The 23,153-nt window shown below is 42.5% G+C and overlaps 1 protein-coding gene across 2 annotated transcripts in view; it reads left to right on the forward strand.

Annotated features, from left to right (window-relative positions):
• LOC144506644 (amyloid-beta precursor protein-like) overlaps positions 1 to 23,153 on the forward strand; it is a 189,115-nt gene that overhangs the window by 89,933 nt on the left and 76,029 nt on the right. For both annotated transcript variants that reach the window (XM_078233035.1, XM_078233034.1), the window contains exons 3-5: positions 3,151 to 3,280; positions 17,598 to 17,710; positions 22,899 to 23,089. In XM_078233035.1, the coding sequence (XP_078089161.1) occupies positions 3,151 to 3,280; positions 17,598 to 17,710; positions 22,899 to 23,089 (434 nt within the window). The remainder of the gene's footprint in view (positions 1 to 3,150; positions 3,281 to 17,597; positions 17,711 to 22,898; positions 23,090 to 23,153) is intronic.

A 23,153-nucleotide genomic window follows, 5' to 3' on the forward strand; every position in this document is an offset into this window, starting at 1 on the left:
TGTCCACAGCCCTCGGGGGTAGAGAATTTCAGATAATCACAATCCTTTGAGTCTAGTAATTTTTCCTCATCTCAGTCCTAAATGATTGGCCCCTTCTCCAGAGACTGTGCCCCCATGTTTTAGATTCTCCACCCAGCAGAAACAATCTCTCAGCATCATCCCTATCAATATCCTTCAGAATTTTGTATGTTGCAATGAGATTGTGTCTCAATCTTCGAGACTCCAGAGAATATAAGCCCAATTTACTCAGCCTCTCCTCATCGAAGAACTCCTCATCCCAGTGAGCCTTCTGCACTGCCTCTAATGCAAATATATCCTTTCTTAAAAGTGGGGTGAAAACTGCAGACAGTGGGTGCAATCTTGAGCCCAGACTCGCCCTGCGTGGGCCTGCCAGTGGGGGCACAAAATCCAGAGCGAACCGGAAATCATGAATTTCGCTGGGGAGATCGCGATTTCTCGCTTCCCCGCTCATTGCTGGTGACATGATCAGATTCACATCCATAATGAGCGAGAACCTTTCAATGCATTGCAATAAATTTGAATCTAATTATCTAGGCCCTTCGCTGCATTATCCCACCTCACTAAATGTTATGGGGATTTACAACATGTTTGATAGACATAAACCTGTTCAGGGGATCCCTCCAGGAGCATAGGGGTACATATAACCCCTTGGGGGAGAGTGACATGGTCAAGGCAGTGCCCTGACACTGCCCCCTGGTGCAGGTTGGCACTGGCAGTTTGATAGTGCCAGGGGCGGGTCCTAATGGGAGCTCCATGGCAGGGAGCTCATTTATTTGTGGCGGGGCGTGGTCGAAATGTCGACAATGAATGTCTGGCGGGAGGGATGGTGGAGGAGGTTGGGGGAAAATGCCAGCAATGATTGGGGGGGGGAATGTCGGTGATTACTGTGGGGGAGGTTGAGGGGGGAGGAGGTGGAGTTTATTTATATTTCTGTTTGGGACACCCTGTAAAGATGGCGCCCAATCTCTGTGGAGCTTGTTGCTGACTGAGACCCCGACCTGCCAGATTGATGGCGTAAAAAGGACCCATTGATTTTTATTCTTTAAGGAGGCTCAAAATCTGGAGAGAAAACTCTGATGAAGGATCATCCAGACTTGAAATGTTCGCTCTATTCTTTCTCCACAGAAGCTGTCTCACCTGCTGAGATTTTCCAGGTCATGTTTGTGTTGACTCGTTAAGTGCGTATGATTTCAATTGACTTGGAGAAAGGGTGTTTTAAAAAAACAATCCGCCAAACAGACATTATATGCGAACATTGATGTGAAATATGTTTTTCCAAATTTTAAATGCAAGTTTTGACAATTGCTCTTGCAGGAAGTATTCATAAAACAGCAGTAAGGCGATTAAGTAAAATTGACATGAAGGATTCCTTCATTCTGTTCACTTGTTTGAACATGCAGATAGTGAGGACTTAGTAGAAATGCAGCTTGGACCAATGGAATAAAATCTCTTATCTATAAATGTACGTACTCAATACGAGTAAGTTTTAACCCAGTTTCCATGGGTCCAGAACACTTCTACACATATATCAGAACAAAATAAATGAGTGCTCAAAACAAAGTACTGGGAAGGGGAAAGACCATTAGCACAGTAAAAATTGCTTTAAGTTTGGAGCAAGGTTTTCATGGAATGATGAATCTTCATTTTTATATCAAATTCATGCTACAACTGACCTCAGAGCCCTTGATACCACATGACCCAAGGAAACCTGTTAAAGGAATGTGTTGAATGGGTAGAGATGGTTACAAGCCATGAAATTCAATGTTAAAGAAAGGTTTCTTAGACCTTAAAGATGAGTGTGAATGTTCCACTGGGGTCTGAGAGGCTGTTCTTATTAACTACAGTAGTTAGCACTATTGCCTCACAGCGCCAGGGGCCCGTGGTCGACTCCCAGCTTATTAACTACATGCATAGATTTGCTGGGCACAGAATTGAGGGAAGAATATTGAAAATCAGGGTGGGTATTGCAGATCATAATTGTAAAAGGGCACAGACCAGCAGAGTAGGAAAGTGATCAAGTGGCGGTCTTAAATTATCAAGTGTTGTGATAAAGTAAATAATTCTTTTTCCCTGACCAGATGATAATGAGGGGGGAAATTAAGGTTGCAAGTAAAATGGAAGTTAGAAGAAAATGCGACACATACTGTATCTACCACAAAGGATTTTAAAAGAGAATTAAACAGTTGCTTTCAAAATAGGACACGAGTAGGAGTTTAAAGTTTATTTATTAGTGTCACAAGTAGGCTTGCATTAACACTGCAATGAAGTTACTATGAAAATCCCCTAGTCGCCACACTCGGGCGTCTGTTCGGGTACACTGAGGGAGAATTTAGCATGGTCAATGCACCTAACCAGCACGTCTTTCAGACTGTGGGAGGAAACCGGAGCACCCAGAGGAAACCCATGCAGACACGAGGAGAACGTGCAGACTCCGCACAGACAGTGGCCCAAGCTGGGATGCTAATCCGGGTCCCTGACGCTGTGAGGCAACAGTGCTAACCACTGTGCCAACGTGCCGCTCCGATTAGGTTAAGGATGAGATTAGGTTAAGTGGTACATGATAGACCAAATAAATGTTTCTGTGGTTTCCCTCAAAGAGCATTCTTTACCTGTGACTGACTCCACATTTAATAAAGACTGTACTATAATTTCATTTGCAAAAGCTGATGACGTTCAGGATGGAAATTTATTTCTACAGTAATGATTTTCCACTTCAAATTAAATCTAAGATCTCATTATTACTAAGTGATGTGAAACCTTGTTCTAATTGTGATATCACTGAACTTGAATGCATTTTATTTTCAATCGATTACCCAGAATTCATAACTGTTTCCCTGCAAACCCGAGAATATAGAGTATTTTTAGTTTTGTTGATCCTCAGACATATGTAGCCTACCAGATCATTTTTGCCAGGGAGCAGTTGTCACTGACAATTTGCGTTTCAAGAGCAGAGTTGCTTCCAAGCGTTTAAGATCCTGCATTGTGTCAAAGAGTCAGTGACAATGAAAATTGCATGTTCAACAATTCAGAAAGATGAACATTGCGACTAGAATGCTGCCTGAAACAAGGCTACAGAATTCAATGCTGTTGCTTTTGGTTTGTGCTTATGATTCTTTTTTCCTCTTCTAGGTTTATCCTGATCTGCAGATAACAAATGTTGTTGAGGCCAATCAACCTGTCACAATACAGAACTGGTGCAAAAAGGGTCGTAAGCAATGTAAAGGTCACCCTCACATTGTGATTCCATACAGATGTTTGGGTATGTGTGTTGCTACCTTTTATTTCAAGGACCTTATTCTAATAATTGTTTATATTTCTCATGTCCAAAATATTCTCTGGGAAAATTTTCTCTGAAAATTAATTTATGCTTTGAACGTTCTCTGCTCCAAGTGCTGCTCACAGAATGTAATCTAATTAGCACGTTCACAGCCTCCAGCTACAGTGGAAGCAATCAGTTAAGAATATGGTGCACCACTTCTTGTTAACATCAATTTCATCTCATTCTGCACAAAATAATTTTAATACTTTTGCACGAGGCATGATATTCTCGAGCCGAGTGCTTCCTGGAGTACTTGTCCATTTTTGTTCAGCTTTTTCTCTCGCATTTATCGTGCTTGAAATTTTCTCCTGTTTCTTTTAATGAGAATCGTCCAAAGTTTGTCTCTGATGTAGGTGTCACTATTTCTCTCAGCATCATTTCACCACCTGCTGTGGGCTATATATAAAAAAAGGTCAGTCCTACTGCTTCAAGCACTCAGGACATCTGTTCTTCCCATTCTCCTTTTCCGTTTTTTTCACTGAAATACCCTATCCTAGCACTTCTTTCCTGACCCTTCAAAGACACTTCGGAATTAAAGTTGAAAGTTAAAAGTTAAAGTTTATTTATTAGTCACAAGTAGGCTTACATTAACACTGCAATGAAGTTACTGTGAAATTCCCCTAGTCGCCACATTCCGGCGCCTGTTCAGGTCAATGCACCTACCCGGCACGTCTTTCGGACTGTGGGAGGAAACCGGAGCGCCCGGATGAAATCCATGCAGACACGGGAGAACGTGCAAACTCCAAACAGACAGTGACCCAAGCCGGGAATCAGGTCCCTGGCGCTCTGAGGCACCAATGCTAACCACTGCGCCACCGTGCCACCCCATTATTATACTCGGAACAGATCTTCAGAGTGGCTGTGGTGCTTTTCCTGAGACCACGGTTCCATAAACTCTTTCTTATCACTCAGCTGATTGAGGCAGTGGCACAGTGGTCAGCACTGCTGCCTCACAGCACCGGGGACCCAGGTTCAATTTCCGGCTTGGGTCACTGTCTGTGCGGAGTCTGCACGTTCTCCCCATGTCTACATGAGTTTCCTCTGAGTGCTCCGGTTTCCTCCCACAGTCCAAAGATGTGCTGGTTAGGTGCATTCGCCACACTAAATTCTCTCTATGTACCCACAGGCGTCGGAGTGTGGTGACTAGGGGATTTTCGCAGTAATTTCATTGTCGTGTTAATGTAAGCCCATTTGTGACACTGATTTGAATTTAAACTGAATATCTTGCTTTAGTTACATAAAGCAATTAACATACTTAATACAGTGAAGCTAGTCAATTTATAACATTGGTCGCTATGCAACTGAAATGACAAGGTATGTTTTTGACCAATAATTGTTACTACAGTTATGTATTAAGTTAACTTAGGCTGGAGGAAGCCTATTACAAAGCTTTGTAAGGAAGAAATTGAAAGCTTTCTATTTCATCTCTTACAATCGAGATCCCTAACAAACAACCCACCTTCTATGAGAAGCTTGGAAGCTGCATTCAGTCTGTGGGCTGTAACTTAGCATTCATAGAAGAAATCATAGAAACCCTACAGTGCAGAAGAAGGCCATTCGGCCCATCGAGTCTGCACCGACCACAATCCCACCCAGGCCCTACCCCCACATATTTACCTGCTAATCCCTCTAACCTACGCATTTTAGGATTCTAAGGGGCAATTTTTAACCTGGCCAATCAACCTAACCTGCACATCTTTCTCCCCCTAACCCGCACATGAGAAGCACCCGGAGGAAACCCACGCAGACACGAGGAGAATGTGCAAACTCCACACAGACAGTGACCCGAGCCGGGAATCGAACCCGGGACCCTGGAGCTGTGAAGCAGCAGTGCTAACCACTGCGCTTCCGTGCCGCCCACAATGATACCAGCATTAGGGCTGGTATCATGACAATGAGAAAACTAAAATTTGGTGATTTTTTTTTTCTGGGGTGGTGAGAACAGCAAGCATTGTAAGACAATTCATTCTGACTTCTCTCAGAAGCCTAGTAATATCCTTCTAACCTTCCCAGTGTCTAACCTGAGTGAAACATATTTTAATTTAGATTTTGCTGAAGTGCTCTCTCTCCCTTTTTCTTCTCTTTTCATCCTCATACCACTAAGATTCAGCACAACTCCACCTCTGATCCCAAGGCATTTCGCAATCCCCACAGCCATAGTAATAGCTATGTGTCAGAGATCAAAAGCTCAGGGTAGGGTGAGAAACAACAGCTGGAAAAGCAACATCAAGAGAGAGCAAGCTTTATCAGGTCAAAGGCCAATTTTTGACGACATGTGGCATGCAACAGTTTGCCTGCAAACCTTTCTTCCTGTGTCACCATTGAGAGTCACACCTTTTTTGTCAACATTACTAATTGCTGCTAGGGCAACAAAATACTTATTTTGTGAGACAAGAGTAAAATGACTGCAAAGATAAGTGAAGTATTGCAAATTCAAATCCCTTGTAGTGAAGTAAAGCAAAGATTTTTATACCAAAAAATTCTACTTGCATGTAATTTATAAATTCTAATAACAAAAATACAGATTTAATCTTTTTACTAACAGAAGGAAGTGAATTAGTCGTCACTAGCATTTTTATTATCTCTTCTATTGACCTGTACAGCTTGGCTGGGCGTTTCCTCTCAATTGAACTGTTCTTCAAGGCAAAAGATAAAATTCCATCAAAATAGAATCAAGTTTCTGAAATCCTTTACATTCGTTAAAAAGGACAAAGAATGGCTACAGCACAGAAGAAGGCCAGTACCTGCTGCTCTCTGCAGGAGCAATTCAGTTAGTCCCACTCTCCCACCTTTCTCCAAAGTCTTGCAATTTTTTTTCACTTCAGATAATTATCCACTTCTTCTTAAAGCCACCACATTGTTCGGCAGTCCATTTCAGATCCTAAACATTTTCTGTTTAAATCTTTTCCCTCACTTCACTGCTGCCCTTGTCAATCATATTAAATCCCTGTACTCTTGATTATTGATCCTTCTGCCAACGGGAACAGTTTCTCTTTATCTCTTCAATCCAGACGACTCATGATTTTGCACACCTCATGACCTTCTTGTTAAGGAGTACAATCCCAGCTTCTCCAATCTAGCCACGTAACTTGTTCTAGATATAAGGGACTTCATTCTCGGAAAACTTTTCTTCACCTTTTTTTTAATGGTTCACGTCCTTCCTAAAGTGTGATGCCCAGTAGGTTGCACTATTGCAGTTGTGGCTAGACCAGTGCTTTTTAAAGGTTCACCTTAACTTCCTTGGTTTTGTACTCTTATATCCCATTTATAAATTTAATTGGATTGGTTTTTTGCAAATTTCATCTTTAGTGAAAGACAAATATATTTGAGTGGAAGCTTGGACAAATTTACTACTCAAAAGTAGGGAATTTTACACCAGAATGCCAATTTGTGCCCATGGGGGAATCTCTATTCCCTTGTGTCTTTTTTGAGGTTGTATAAATAATTTTTTCAATAACCAGTGACTGGGAGTATTTTAATGAACCTGGCTAATTAAAAAGCCCACAATGTTGCATTGCTTAACATGGTTGCCTTAGCACACAGCTGTTCATTGAGATGAACTAATGAGGTTTTGTGTGCATATACTGTGTATTGCCTGTTTGCTCCATTCTAAAGTTGCCATATGTTGTTAATAGATTAGATAGTGGATCATCCGTTTTATTTTACTCATTCAAGCGATGAGTGAAAAGCTTTGCTGACTCGGCTAGCATTTATTGCCCGTCACTAATTGCCTTTGAGAAGGTATCGTGGGCAGCATTCTTGAACTGCTGCAGTCCATGTGCTGTAGGTACACCACAGTAGTTAAGGAGTTTTAGGGTTTTCACCCAGCAGTAGTGAAGGAACAGCAATTATTTTCCAAGTCAGGATGCTGAATGGCCTTGAGGGGAACTTCAAGGTGGTGGTATCCCCATGTATCTGCTGCCTTTGTCCTAAATGGTGGTGGTGATAAGTTTTGAAAATGCAGTCTAAGGAGCATTTTCCTCATTTTCCTTTACATCTCCCTACCCTCCACCATCATCCAAAAATATATCATTTATCAACCTAATCAGACAATTCCAAGTAGGATGTACAGGTAGAATCCTCACAGTGCAGAAAGAGGCCATTCGACCCATCGAGTCCGCACCGACTCTCCGATAGAACGTCGCACCATTGGCTGCGTTAATGAACATGTTTGTGCGCTCATTATGGGATGCTGTCAAAATGGTTACAAATCTCACAATATGAAAGTGCAATGGCAAATTCTGTCCATAAATCAAGGCGTAATGTGGTTCTGAGCTATTCTGCCTTCTCCACCTCTACCACCCAGAGGAACAAGGGCAGCATGTGCATGGCAGCATCACTGGTGCAAGCTCCCCTCCAAGTCACACGCCATCCTCACCTGGAAATAGATGTAGCTCCTTCAATGCCACTGGTTCAAAATCCTGAAACTCCTTCCCTAATAGCACCGTGGGTGTATTTGGGGCGGCACAGCGGCTAGCACTGCTGCCTTACAGCGCCAAACATCCGTGTTCAATTCCTGGCTCTGGTCACTGTATGGAGTCTGCACATTCTCCCCGTGTCTTGTGTGGGTTTCCTCTGGGTGCTCCAGTTTCTTCCCATAGTCTGAAAGACGTGCTGATTAGGTGCATTGGCCATGCTAAATTCTCCTTCAGTGTACCTGATCTGGTGCCGGCGTGTGGCCACTGGGGGATTATCACAGTAACTTTATGTGGTGTTAATGCGTGACACTAATAAATAACCAAAAGAGAAAATACTTGAGTCACACATGAGAACTGGGTCAAGGTGAGGACAAGCCACTCCAAAGAATGCGGCAATCCTGCCTATGAAATGTACTTGCACCCAGTATAGTTAGGTCATTCTGCTTTTTAGCTCCTTACTTCGTCAAAGTATTCTGCCTTGAAAGAGCTTCAACAACAGTATAAGGAGTCCAACCAAGATTAAGTTGAAAAGGTCTCATTTAGCTTTCAAAGAATCTGCTGCATTTTATTCTTTCTATGCTACCCTTCTCTTATCTCCACATCACCCTTCTCTTACGTCATCTCGTTACCTGACACCACATGAACTTTGCAGATATCACAAAGCTCTGCTGTTTAAGCTATGAAGAAAGTCTTTATGCCTTTTGACCCTTTCAGAGGTGCAATTTCTCAGTTAAAAGTGTAGCCATTTGTTAATTGTTCTCTAAGTAATGCCGGTCATGTTGAAATCAGAAATTGTCATCCAAATCTTTGGAACTTATCCTTGTCGATTGGAAAAAATGGATGTTTGAGGTTCACACTTGCTTCCACAGGTCACTTAGCAAATTGCTTCATGTATTAGTTGATTATTGAGACAGTTGTCTTAATCTCTACAACACACAAACATTACATGATTTTCAATAACTCTCTCTCCTGCCCATTAATTGTTTGTTAGAAGTTGTCAGATAAAGTGATAATCAATGGAAATAACGATCGGCAAGTGTTTCTGTTAATATATTCCCAGCACATTATAAGACCAGATCAAAGCTGTAATTGAGAATTAATTATAAAATAAATCACGCTTCATGGAATCAAAGATTTACGTTACAGGAGAAGGCCATTGAGCCTATCATGACTATGCCAGCTGGAAAAGGACTATCGAGCCTAATCCCATGTTCTGCCTCTTAAGCCAAAACCCTGTAAGCATCTTGTGTGTTTATTAAAATGCGTAAAAGGCTTCTGCCTCTCCCACCCTTTCAGGCACCAGGCTCCGGAACCCTTCCAGCTCTGGGTTTAAAAAAATACTCTAACTTTCTTCTAATGCTTCTACCAATTACTTTAAATCTAGTTTGTGCATGTCCAGTCTGCCAAAATCTGCAAATTCTCTTCAGGCTGATATGCAAAATGAAACTCGTAGGATGTCCTGTTTTGAAAGTCTTTTATAAACCGTATACAGAAATCTGACAGCTGCTGAATGTCACACTTAACTGAACCTGAACATTTAAGGAAATGTTACACTAATATTTTGATGACAGGAGTTGGCTACTCCTGCAGCTGACAATTGTAGAACACTGGTCTCAGTACCAACCAAGACCCACCTTGTTTTAAAAGGTTATTCTATAATGCTTTTGTGCAGGCTCATTTAGAGTTCTGTGTTTGGACTTGTAGAATGAAGCAAGAAGTCATTAGTTTTAGGTGCCTGTTTAAACATACTTCCAAGTTTGTTGTTGAAACTTCCTGTGATTTTCAAAACTTTCACCCAGCCTTTTGGTTCTGCAATTTTGAGTAATTTGGCTGCAACAGATCTACAAATTTGGACTGATTTGTGCACTGAGCCACGTTTGGTGCTGTTCTACTTTCTAAATAGATGCTTCTAAAGTGCTTGACTCCTTGTGGATTGCATTTGCACGCAAACTGGGTGTCCTCTGGCCTTGCACACAGTTATTAAGTCTTGTCAGCCTGTTGACAGTAACTTGGCTCGCCTTTCACATGGCATCGCCACCAATTCTGACCTTGACTTCAGACCTTTCGCTCTCAGCAAAGACCACAATCTGATCATCAGTGGGAACAGTTGTTGATTCCTCATTATTTTCCCCACTCAGAAGAGTCGTTGCATCTCAATCCACACTGGAGCTTTGCTGATCTGAAATTCAGTACTATTGAATGATTTTACCTGTTGAGTTATCAGGAGCATTATATGTAATTTTAATGAATCACCAACAAGTGTAAATGTTTAATGTAGAAACAGCAGGGATATCAATAACACAATAAATGATCCCTAATCACTATCACGTAGACAATACGCTGCAGGAAAGATGTCCTGAGGCATGGTACATTGGCGAGACCATGCAGATGCTACGACAACGGATGAATGGACACCGCTCGACAATCACCAGACAGGATTGTTCCCTTTCTGCTGGGGAACACTTCAGCAGTCAAGGGCATTCAGCCTCTGATCTTTGGGTAAGCATTCTCCAAGGCGGCCTTCAAGACATACGACAACACAGAATTGCCGAGCAGAAACTGATAGCCAAGTTCCGCACACATGAGGATGGCTTCAACTGGGATCTTGGGTTCATGTCACACACTCTGTAACCCCCACAACTTGCCTGGGCTTCCAAAATCTCACTAACTGTCCTGGCTTGAGACAATTCACACCTGTTTAACCTGTGCTTAACCCTCTCTCCACTCACATTGTCTGCAAAGACTTGATTACCTGTAAAGACTCACATTCCAACCATTATCTTGTAATTGAGTTTGTGTCTATATATGCCCTGTTTGTGAAACAAATCCTGCACTCACCTGATGAAGGAGCAGCACTCCGAAAGCTCGTGCTATCAAATAAACCTGTTGGACTTTAACCTGGTGTTGTGAGACTACTTACTACTTTCAACTGTTTATTTTCAAAAGTATTAACTTAAATATTGCTGAAAAAGAGGCATGCCGTCTAAGTTTTTCCTCTTGCACTCTTCAAGATGGATCACAAGATTGCCACCAGGAATGGGAGCAACAAATTATACCACATGGGAAGAGCGTGCTGATTGGTTGGCAACTGGACTCTGGTAGAATCACTTTATTGAATGCAGCAACAAGCCGTTAATTGCCAAGCTATTGGGCGTGATTCTCCCGGGGGGAAAAATCCAAGTACTATTGCCAGTAGGAAAATCTGTGCGTTTCCCATTGACAGCACGAATGAGGTGTGATTCCATAACTTTAGAGTGAACAAAACTGTCCCCATGTGAATCACACCAGGTGTGCAAGGCTCCCAAATCGGTGATAAGCTGTTTAGCTGACATTCAAGAACAGTTCCATCTCTTCCTGCTTTGAGAATAACTGAAGGAAGAATAGCAGTCTCACATTAATGGAGGAAGCATTTGATCTTAGATCTTTTATGAAACCAATCTTTGTGATTTATAACAATGGAATGACTTCCAAGTCTCAACTGCAGCAATGTCCCAGAAAAACACATTGAAACCTGTAACTGAATTGCTCCCCAAAAATTTAGTTCGTTATAAGATTAAGTAGATATTCGACACCATGTACATTTAAAATATGAGCTATCACTGAATCAAACCTGTACTTTTTCCCCCATTAGAATTGCATCTCAATTATTCTATCCTTCACATATACCCATGATAATAGAATGAGGTATAGTCTAAAATTGTACTGAGCTGCCGTGTAGCACAGTGCACTTGGGTTTTGAGTTTGAATACAATAAAATAGAGAGATATAAAATAGCACAAGTAATGCCTCACGAGTTACCAGTCTCAGCAAATTATTGGAAGGCAAGCACGCTGCACGCAGGGAGGGAGGGCTAACTCAATAGCAGCCCATGCATCTCTCCTGGTGACCAGCTGCCCACCATCTCACTCCTAGATGGTGAATATGATGAGTAAACCATGAAAAAAAGACTGGCATTCTTGCATAGTGCCTTATCATGTCTTCATAATGTTCCAGAGTGCCAATGAATTACATTGCAATATTAATAACTTCTTACGGCGAATATTGATGAGGAGAAAGGAAAATCACGTGGAGAGAATCGAGTGCTTTAATTAAACAGTCTTCTCGTATAGGATCTGGCATGTTTAAGTGCGGTATTGTCATAATTGGAAGGGCAATTTCAAATCCAGGGTAGTAACAACAGAAGTTGAAACTTCTAAGAGCTCATGAATGACCTAATGAACCATTGTTCAAATGGACACGATTAGAACCATAGAAAATTACAGCTCAGAAACAGGCCTTTTGGCCCTTCTTGTCTGTGCCGAACCATTTTATGCCTAGTCCCACTGACCTGCACTTGGACCATATCCCTCCACACCCCTCTCATCCATGAACCCATCCAAGTTTTTCTTAAATGTTAAAAGTGACCCCGCATTTACCACTTTATCCGGCAGCTCATTCCACACTCCCACCATTCTCTGCGTGAAGAAGCCCCCCCTAATATTCCCTTTAAACTTTTCTCCTTTCACCCTTACCCCATGCCCTCTGGTTTTTTTCTCCCCTAGCCTCAGCGGAAAAAGCCTGCTCGCATTCACTCTATCTATACCCATCAAAATCTTATACACCTCTATCAAATCTCCCCTCAATCTTCTACGCTCCAGGGAATAAAGTCCCAACCTATTCAATCTCTCTCTGTAACTCAGCTTCTCAAGTCCCGGCAACATCCTTGTGAACCTTCTCTGCACTCTTTCAATCTTATTTACATCCTTCCTGTAACTAGGTGACCAAAACTGTACACAATACTCCAAATTCGGCCTCACCAATGCCTTATATAACCTTACCATAACACTCCAACTTTTATACTCAATACTCCGATTTATAAAGGCCAATGTACCAAAGGCACTCTTTACGACCCTATCCACCTGTGACGTCACTTTTAGGGAATTCTGTACCTGTATTCCCAGATCCCTCTGTTCAACTGCACTCTTCAGAGTCCTACCATTTACCCTGTACGTTCTTCTTTGGCTTGTCCTTCCAAAGTGCAATATCTCACACTTGTCTGCATTAAATTCCATTTGCCATTTTTCAGCCCATTTTTCTAGTTGGTCCAAATCCCTCTGCAAGCTTTGAAAACCTTCCTCACTGTCCACTACACCTCCAATCTTTGTATCATCAGCAAACTTGCTGATCCAATTTACCACATTATCATCCAGATCATTGATATAGATGACAAACAACAATGGACCCAACACCGATCCCTGCGGCACGCCGATTCTATATCCTAATCTTATATGTCATTGAAGCAATCTTTTGGATGTCATGAATGGTACTTCTGATGATGTCATTGGATGATGTGAGGAGATTAGCTCTAGATGTATAGAAATTAATAGCCGAAAAGGCAGCCAATTAGCCCATTAGATGTCTGCCTGCTGAAAGAGATTCCATTTTCAGCCCTTAGCAGTAGCCCCATAGGTCATGGTACTTCTAAAGCATAGCCATGCATTGTATGTTTTAGAAGCCTTCTGCCTTTACTGCACCACCACCCCCACTCTCTGGTTCAAACAATTTCCCCTCAGCTCCTCCTCTAATTCTTCAGCCAATCGCTCTTAATCTATATCCACTGGTGACTCCTCAGCTAATAGGAAGAGGTCCTTCTATATCTACTCGTGTCAAGACCCATCACTATTTTATGTACTTGCATTAAATCTTCTCTCAGCCTCCTCTATCTCAAGGATGAAAATCCCAGCCTATCCAGTCTTAAAGCTTGGCAAAGTTAACAAAAAATACAGCAAGAGAAAAAAGTGGTATCCTAAAGCCATGGGTTAGGTATAAAACTTTGCAGGAAAAAAAAGCCAATGGTTTATTTGCAAAGCGGTATTAGAATGCACATCTGCTTTCCAGAAAGAGCCAGAGACTTGTGGCGGGAGACAGCAGTTAAAGAAAATGGAGCCAGACAGAACAGCTGTGGTGAAAAGAGGAAGTTCTGCAGGCTTAATGGAGAACCAGCTGATTGTATCCACAATGCAGTCTTTGATCTCCCCTGGAGCTGTCAATCAAACAGCCTCCGGAAACTCAATGAAGCCTTAGGTGATTGTATAAACATATCCTACTGGCTGTATTGAAATAAACAACTCCTGTCATTCAAAACAGTTCAGAGGTTTGGCAGCTGGGGCTTATGCAAGCGAGCAAGGAGGACCTCTGGACAGAACATGACAGCTCCTTGATCAAAGCAGTTCAAAGAGGTTTCAGAGCAGCTAGGGCATATGCAAGCTTGCAAGGGAGATCTCCTTATGAAAACGGACAGCTTCTCAATCAAAGCAGTTAAAAATGGTTTCTGAGCAGTTGGGACTTCTGAAATCTACCAAGGCCGAACCGTACTGTAGAAAGGACTGGAACTGTGATTTTAAAGGCTTCTAGATAAACATGGTGCATGGATTTTAATGTAACCAGGCAATTTCAAGGCTCTTACAGAATGCAGATAATGATACAATTTTATCAGAGAGGTTCTTGAGATCACTATCCTAAGAGTTATTTGCAAGTTTTCCAGGGCAACGTTGAGAAGTCCAGGCCCCCTGTTCTGGGGGAGAGCCCAAGACCAGCCCCAGGTCCCTTGCAGCAGCTATGTCGCCCACGGGCACAGTTGGAGGCAGTGCTTACCTCTTTGCTCCTCCTCAGAGTCCATGGTGCGTGATGATTTCCTACAGGACTGCTTAGTCAGTGGACTGGTCAGTCATTAAAACCTCTGCGATCAGCCTGATCGAGTACGCCACTATGGTAACTGACTTCATTAGTAAGTGTGTAGAAGATTGTGCCAAAGAAGCAAATTTGCGTGTTTCCCAACCAGAAACCATGGATGAACAGGGATATCCGCTGCCTGCTGAAATCCAGGTCTGAGGTGTTCAAGTCAGGTGACCCTGACCTATACAAGAAAGCCAGATACAATCTAAAGAGATCCATCAAAGATGCCAAAAGACAATACCAGACCAAGTTAGAGTCCCAGGCTAGCCACACGGACCTCCGCTCACTATGGCAAGGTCTGCAAAACACAACGGGCTACAAGATGAAGGCATGTAAAATCACCGGCTCCAACACACCCCTCCCTGATGAGCTCAATGCATTCTATGCCCATTTTGAGCAACAGGTCAGCGAGAGCACGCTCTCCACCCTGGAAGCCTCGGATGAACGGTGTCTGAGGTCACCATTGCAGATGTCAGAGCAGCCTTCTTGAAGGTCAACTCATGGAAAGCAACTGGCCCGGATGGGGTACCTGGACAAGCACTCTGATCCTGTGCGGATCAGCTGGCGGAGGTATTCACAGACATCTTCAACCTCTCTTTACAATAATCTGAGGTCCCTATCTGCTTCAAGAAGACAACCATCATCCCAGTACCAACGAAGAGGCAAGCAGCGTGCCTTAATGACTATCGTCCAGTGGCTCTGACATCCATCATTATGAAGTGCTTCGAAAGATTAGTCATGGCACGAATCAATTCCAGCCTCCCAGACTGCCTGGATCCACTACAGTTTGCCTACCATCGCAACAGGTCCACAGCAGACACCATTTCCCTGGCCCTGCACTCAACCCTGGATAACAAAGGCACCATTATCGAACTCCTATTTATTGACTACAGCTCAGCCTTCAACACCATTATTTCCACGAAAAGCATCTCCGAACTCAGTGGCCTGGACTCGGCTCCTCCCTCTGCAACTGGATCCTGAACTTCCTAACCCACAGACCACAGTCAGTAAGGACAGGCAACAAACAACACCACCTCCATGATCATCCTCGACACCAGTGCCCCACAGGGCTTTGTTCTCAGTCCCCTACTATACTCCTTACACACCTCTGACTGTGTGGCCAAATTCCCCTCCAACATGTCCCTGTCTACATCAGTGGGGATGAAGTAGAAATGATCGAGAGCTTCAAGTTTTTAGGTGTCCAGATCACCAACAACCTGTCCTGGTGCCCCCATGCCGACGCTATAGTTAAGAAAGCCCACCAACGTGAGACTAAGAAAATTTGGCATGTCAGCTACAATTCTCACCAAAGTTTACAAATGCACCATAGAAAGCATTCTTTCTGGCTGTATCACAGCTTGGTATGGCTCTTGCTCTGCCCAAGACCGCAAGGAACTCCAAAAGGTCGTGAATGTAGCCCAATCCATCACGCAAACCAGCCTCCCATCCATTGACTCTGTCTACATTTCTTGCTGCCTCGGCAAAGCAGCCAGCATAATTAAGGACCCCCCATGCCCACCGGACATTCTCTCTTCCACCACCTTCCTTCGGGAAAAGATACAAAAGTCTGAGGTCACGTACCAACCGACTCAAGAACAGCTTCTTCCCTGCTGCTGGCAGACTTTTGAATGGACTTACCTTGCATTAAGTTGATCTTTCTCTACACCCTAGCTATGACTGTAACACTACATTCTGCACCCTCTCCTTTCCTTCTCTATGAACGGTATACTTTGTCTGTACAGTGTGCAAGAAACAATACTTTTCACTGTACTTAATACATGTGACAATAAATCAAATCAAATCCCTGCTTGTTAGGGCTATGAGCTCGCGGAGGTTGTGGGAGCATCCTGGGAGGCTGAAGCATTCTGCTTCAAACTTACTAATGACATTCAAATGAATTGTGATTAGTTTGGATTATGTTCTCACCCCTCTTAGAGACTTGCAACAGGTTTTGATGCCCAGCGAGAATCCTATTTGGCCCAGGTCCAATTCAGCAGGCCATCCAGAATCCCACCTGGGGCTAGCGGTCCCAGAGAATCACCCCCATTGTTCAAATTCAAACCAGGCAGGTCAACCCTGGTCAAGGCATCGCTATGAGGATTGAACCAGCCCCCCAAGCTTTTGTTTAGTTGGAAAAAGGTGCATTTCATTGACTTTTGTCTGCAAAGGACAGGACCCTGTGTGTAAATAAGTGACTTCTAGCATGCCTAAATGAGCCATCTGAGCCTGACTGATCTTGAATTGGGTGACGAATTACACTGAAAACCAATCAGGATTGTTAAGCAAGTGTTGTCCAATCATGGAATCACATCTAATGTTAAACACTGTTTTGAGTTTTGCAAGCACGGGCTGGTTGGGTATGGTCACTGCTTTGCCTGTTGCAAACAGCCAATGGTACGTGCTATTTGATAGGATCCACCAGCCATGATGTACAACCTACATACCATGTTATCACACTGGCACAGAAATTCATGTGACATATATTGTCATGCTATTGAAAGGATTCAGCAATTCTAATAACTTAACACAATTATGATATTTAATACCTTTATCACTTTTTTCAGGAGAACTGTGTAAATTTTGCCTGATTACTTCATTAACTAGTTCAGTGTATATATTTGGAAATGCCTGATTTATAATTGTACCTGCTGTTGAGCTTTCAGCCCCTTCAGGTCTTTGGACTTGGTTAATTTGGTTATTTTTCCAGTATCAATGTCTGCAGTTAAATATTTTTAAGAGTACATAGCAGAGAGGAAGAAAATCTTTAGTTCATCATTATTTGTAAAGTTTTGACTTTTATGTAATTGAACTAATTCAGTACAGTATTGTGATGGCCACCTGCTTTCAGCCTTCAAATTGTGATTGCCAACCTGTTAAACACATGGTCCTACTTGGCACAAGCTGAATACATAATCTTGTGAAATGGATTTAAATTGTCTTGGATGATGATGTAAGCATTTATGCACACTGGGAAATGAAAAGGGAGAGGCCAGTGATTGCAATTTAGTGCCCTAATGTTTGATAAGTTCCTTCGTTGCATGAGTCCATGTTAGGCTAATTTTGGAGGGTTGTGTTCTGGTATTATACTTACTTTGTAACTAAAGCTCTCCTTTTCCTCAACACAGTTGGTGAATTCGTAAGTGATGCCCTCCTTGTCCCTGACAAGTGCAAGTTTCTGCATCGGGAGAAGATGGACACCTGTGAGAGCCATCTGTATTGGCACACAGTGGCAAAAGAGGTACAGTACTTTACTGGAAAGTTCTCCGGTGGCTTGGCAAATGTTTTATCTGCAGCTAGTGATTTTAAGTTCCTTATCCCTTTATCAGCCAATTAGTCTAAATGTAGTTTTTGTATTGTAAGAAATGCATTTGTGATGGAATTGAAATTTTGGCAGAGCAATCAGATTGAGTGCCAAAATAGTTCTTTGTATATTTTTCTATCCTGAATAAGAATACCTTTTTCCAGGGCCTTGAATTCTGTCATTGTTTGTCAATCTGCTTTTAATGCTCATGTCATTTGTGGGATGGCTGACTGTGCAGGTGATAAGGGAAAAAGCAAGTCTTGTATTTATTGATCAGACCCTCATCCTTGCTTTGAAACCCCTCCATAGTCAGTTTCACAAGTCTCCCTAGATATCTGCAATTATCTAATTTGGGCCCATGGAGCAGCCTTGATTTTATTCGCTTCACAGAGGTGTATAGTGAGGAGAGCGTGGCCCTGGGAGTCTTCAACATTTGACTCCAGACCCCATGAAACCTCCTGGTAGCAGCTTAAACATGGACAAGGAGACCTCCTGCTGATTATTACCTAATGCCCTCCCTTAGCTGATAAATCAACAGTTCTTCTTGCTGACCACATCACAGTCCTTGTGGAAACAAAGTCCCATCTTCACAATAAAGGCATCCTCCATACTGCATGTGATTTGTTCAGAGCAGATAGGCAGCTCAAAACTGGTATTCACAAGGTCAGACTTCGTCAATCATAAAATTGTGTTCAACCACAATCTGTTACCTCGTGGCCTGTCATATCCTTCAGTCTACCATTACCATCAAACCCGGGAACCAACTCTGGTTCTGGTAGGACTGTAGGAGATCATATCAGAATCAGGAGCATTCATACCTAAAAAAATAAGGTACCAATTTGGTGAAGCTGCAACACAGGATTACATGCATTTTAAGTTTATTAGTCACAAGTAGGCTTACAATAGCACTGCAATGGCGTTACTGTGAAATTAAACAGTGGAGGTAATATGTTGCAGGCACAGCTAGCCAACAACGCAACCAATGGGTCAGTTCAAAGCTCTGCCATCCTGTCTTATAAAATTTTGAATGCTGGTAGACAACTAAGCAATTAACTGAAGGAGAAGGCTCCACAGACATATCCCTGTTCTCAGTGATGGTGGAATCCAGCACAGCAGTGCAAAAGGCCAAACCTGAATATTTGCAGCCATCTTAGCCAGAAGTGTAGATTGGATGATCCATCCCTTCCTCTTCCTGAGGTCTTCAGTATTTCTGAAGCCATACTTCTGCTGATTTGCTTCACTCCACATAATATAAAGAAACAGCTGAAGGCTCTGATGCAGCAAAAGCTTTGGGCCCTGACAACATTCCAGCACAGTAAGAAGTCTCACAACACCAGATTAAAGTCCAACAGGTTTATTTGGTAGCACAAGCCACAAGCTTTCAGAGCGCTGCTCCTTCATCAGGTGAGTGGGAGTTCTGTTCACAAACAGGGCATATAAAGACACAAACTCCAGTCCAACGTCGGCATCTCCACAACATTCCAGCAGTCATACTCAAAGACATCTGCAGCAGAATTAGCCATATCCGTTGGCAAATTGTGCAATGCATCGACAACACTGACATTACCTGACTATGGCGTATTCACAGAAAACAGAACTGATCCATTCAAGCCAATTTACTGCGCCATTAATCTATTCTCAACCATCAGCAAAGTGATGGAAGTTCTGTTTCATCAACACTGCTATTCAACAGCAGTTACTCAGCAATAACCTGTTTATGGACACTCAATTTGCGTTCTGAAAGGGCCATTCAACTCCAAACCTCAGAGCTTTGGCCCAAACAAGGGGTGAGGTGAGAGTGACTGCCCTTGGTCCCAAGGCAACATTTGACCAAGGGTGACATCAAGGAGCTGGACTAAAATGGAAGGAGATGGGAATCGGGAAACCTCTCCACTTGCATAAAGAAAGATGGTTGTGGTGGTTGCAGACCAGTCATCTAGGTCCTAGGACATCACTGCAGGAATTCCTCAGGGTAGTGTCCTAGTCCCAACGGCTGCTCCATCAATGACCTTCCCTTCATCATAAGGTCAGAAGTGGGAATATTTGATGATTGCACAATGTTCAGCACCACCTAGGAGAAAAAGGGCAGCAAGCACATTGGAACATCATCTGGAAATTCCCTTGAAGTTCCACACCATTCTGACCTGAAAATATATACATTTATTCACTGACGCTATGTCAAAATCCTGGACCTCGCTTGTAACAGCACTGTGGGTAAACCTGCATCACGTGGACTTCAGTTCAAAAGGCTGTTCACCATCATCATCTCGAGGGCAGTTGGGGATGAGAAATAAATGTTGGCCTTGCAAGCAATGCTCACCTCCCAGGAACAAATGTCTTTAAAATTATCTGTCCTTAAGCTTCCAGGGAACTGTGGGCATGCATTCCAAGGTCCCTACACCTTTCAGTATCCTATCACTTATTGTGTATTCCCTTGTTTTGTTTACCCTGCCCTAATGCCATTACTCTCTGTTCTCATCCCACTCCACAACTTATTTGCATCTTAGATTCTACAACTTTCTTCCTCACGATCAATCTCAAGACAATTTTTGTTCCATCTGCAAACTTCTTAACTTACAAATGTTACGCCATAGGTTTAAGTCTAATTCATTCATATGCACCCCAAAAGCATGGGACTTCACACTGAACCCTCTAGAACCCTGCTGGATGTTGCCCTATGATCACAAAAACATCCATCAATCATTCTGCTTTGTTTCCTGCTTTTGATTCAGGTGTGGGATTTCAAAGTGCTTTGGGGCATTTTATTGCTTTAAAGGCACTATATAAATAGAAATTGCGTGAGTGTGTCAAACTTTGCTTTATAAAACTCCTGTGAAGCACTTTGGGGCATTTTATTACATTAAAGGTGCTATATAAATATAAGTTGCTAGTTGATTGGGTTTTTTGTTGCCTTGGTTACTTTACAAATCATCTTCACTGCATTGCTTTTACTGTGTCATTGTCCTTCTGTGATTTGGGAGTAGCCATTCTGTCCCATGTCGGCTAATGTGACTATAGTTTTTGAAGAATAGTCTGGTGATTTTGCTCATTTTTTCCTTTCCAAAATAGAAGCTGTGCCCTCTTAATTGTCTCAACTTCAGTGGCTAGCCTGAGGCTGGAAGCATGGAAGTTTGGAGTTTATAGACCTGAGGCGCAACATATACTACACAGTATGGCGCTCCATTGTGTTCTACTGATGCCCATTCCCATCACCGGTCTTGGTGGATATTTCCTCCCAAGAAAGGAGATGTGGTATGATTTATACTGATAGTACTGCGCAACTCGTTACTGGATGATGTAGGCAAGCAACTTGGATTCATTTTGGCCATTACTCCTCTTCCTCTATGAAGAATAGGCATTGCATTTCTTCTATTTCCTGGTGTGTACTGCCTGTCAGCTTTTCTCCCTCGCCACTCTCCATAGCTGAATGAGATCAGAGGCTTTGCGAGTAACTGGCATTCTCCTATTCTTTGTGCTTTAAAATCAGTCCTTCAAGCATTTAAATGGCATCTGTCCAAATTTAGCCTTGGAGCTCCAGGGCTGACTTTTAATAGGCCAATGTCCTGGTGCGTCCAGTGGTAGAGCTGCTTTCTTTGAATAAAATTAGCTGAAGGTTATCATCCCACATCTCCCCCACCCCAACCTCCCAACACGCATTAAAACCTAACCAAATAATTAAGTTTTTTGTATTATCAGTGCATTCAGACCATAAGACATAGGAGTGGAAGTAAGGCCATTCGGCCCATCGAGTCCACTCCACCATTCAATCATGGTTGATTTCAACTCCATTTACCCGCTCTCTCCCCATAGCCCTTAATTCCTCGAGAAATCAAGAATTTATCAATTTCTGTCTTGAAGACGCTCAACGTCTCGGCCTCCACAGCCCTCTGTGGCAATGAATTCCACAGACCCACCACTCTCTGGCTGAAGAAATTTCTCCTCATCTCTGTTCTAAAGTGACTCCCTTTTATTCTAAGGCTGTGCCCCCGCGTCCTAGTCTCCCCTGTTAATGGAAACAACTTCCCTACGTCCATCCTATCTAAGCCGTTCATTATCTTGTAAGTTTCTATCAGATCTCCCCTCAACCTCCTAAACTCCAATGAATATAATCCCACGATCCTCAGACGTTCATCGTATGTCAGGCCTACCACTCCTGGGATCATCCGTGTCTCCGCTGGACCCGCTTGATTCAAATATTAATGTTCCGAATGCAACTGCATTAGTTTTGAAATTCAGGTTAATACAGTTTAACCTGAGTTAAGTTTAAACTTAAAAAGGACAAATGGATCAGATTGTTAATAAGTTTTTCAGTTAAGCCAGTCACCTCTCCAACCTCCCAAAGATTCTGCTGTCTCAGCATCAAGTTTAATTATGTACAATAAAAATAAAAAACGCTGAGTATTTCCAGCATTTTCTATTTTTATTTCCGATTTCCAGAATCTACAGTATTTTATAAGGTTTATTTATAACATTTGCTGGTGGGAGAGACAGCACAAAGGAAATGAGAGAATGGAGGTGTTAAGATGGCCTTTGCAAATTGTCGCAAATTTCAACTTGTACTATTATCTGGCATGTGGTTGCTCAGTAGCTTAGGGCTTTCAGTATTATTGAAATGTTCTCCTTTAATATTTTATTAATGAGTAATTGGTGCATCATGCTGATACTCCACTGCTATTTCCAACACTTAATGCGGATTGATAGTCAGTCCATTTAATTGAGCTGTTGTAAGCTTGGTTTAAGAGTATCATTCCTTTCCCCATCTACCTTTTTAAGATCTTTTCTGCCCTCCTCCTACCTTCCCCCATCTACTACCTGCCCCTTACAAACTTATAAACATGTCTCTTTGTTTTCACTTATTTCGCACTGAGACTCTTGTGCATTGAAGACTTATGTACAAAAAGGAATGTGCTTTTCTTGATTAATCTCCAGAAGATCCCAGAACTGAGATCATAAAACATGAATCCACTGGGGACAACTTTATGGAACAGATATCTGGCACTTTTTTTCTTGAGCTAGTTGATTTCACATTTGAGGCTTAAACAGATGAAATGTCCAGTGTCGGCAAAAAATCAGGACCAAGTGAGTTTGTGTGACACTTTGTTTATTTTCTTTTCCATTTTCACAGACCTGTGGTGACAAGATCATGAACCTGCATGACTATGGGATGCTGCTGCCTTGCGGAATTGACGAGTTTCGTGGAGTCGAATTTGTTTGCTGTCCCATTCCAGAGGAAAATGATAAGATTGACTCTGACATGGATGAGGAGGATTCAGATGTCTGGTGGGGAGGCGATGATGCTGACTATGCAGATGGCAGGTGATAATAATTGTCCTCCGTTTTAATAATTTTTAATTTCCCATGTTTTAGGGCAACAAAATGA

This window comes from Mustelus asterias, chromosome 17, assembly GCF_964213995.1.
Source record: "Mustelus asterias chromosome 17, sMusAst1.hap1.1, whole genome shotgun sequence".
NCBI lineage: Eukaryota > Metazoa > Chordata > Chondrichthyes > Carcharhiniformes > Triakidae > Mustelus > Mustelus asterias.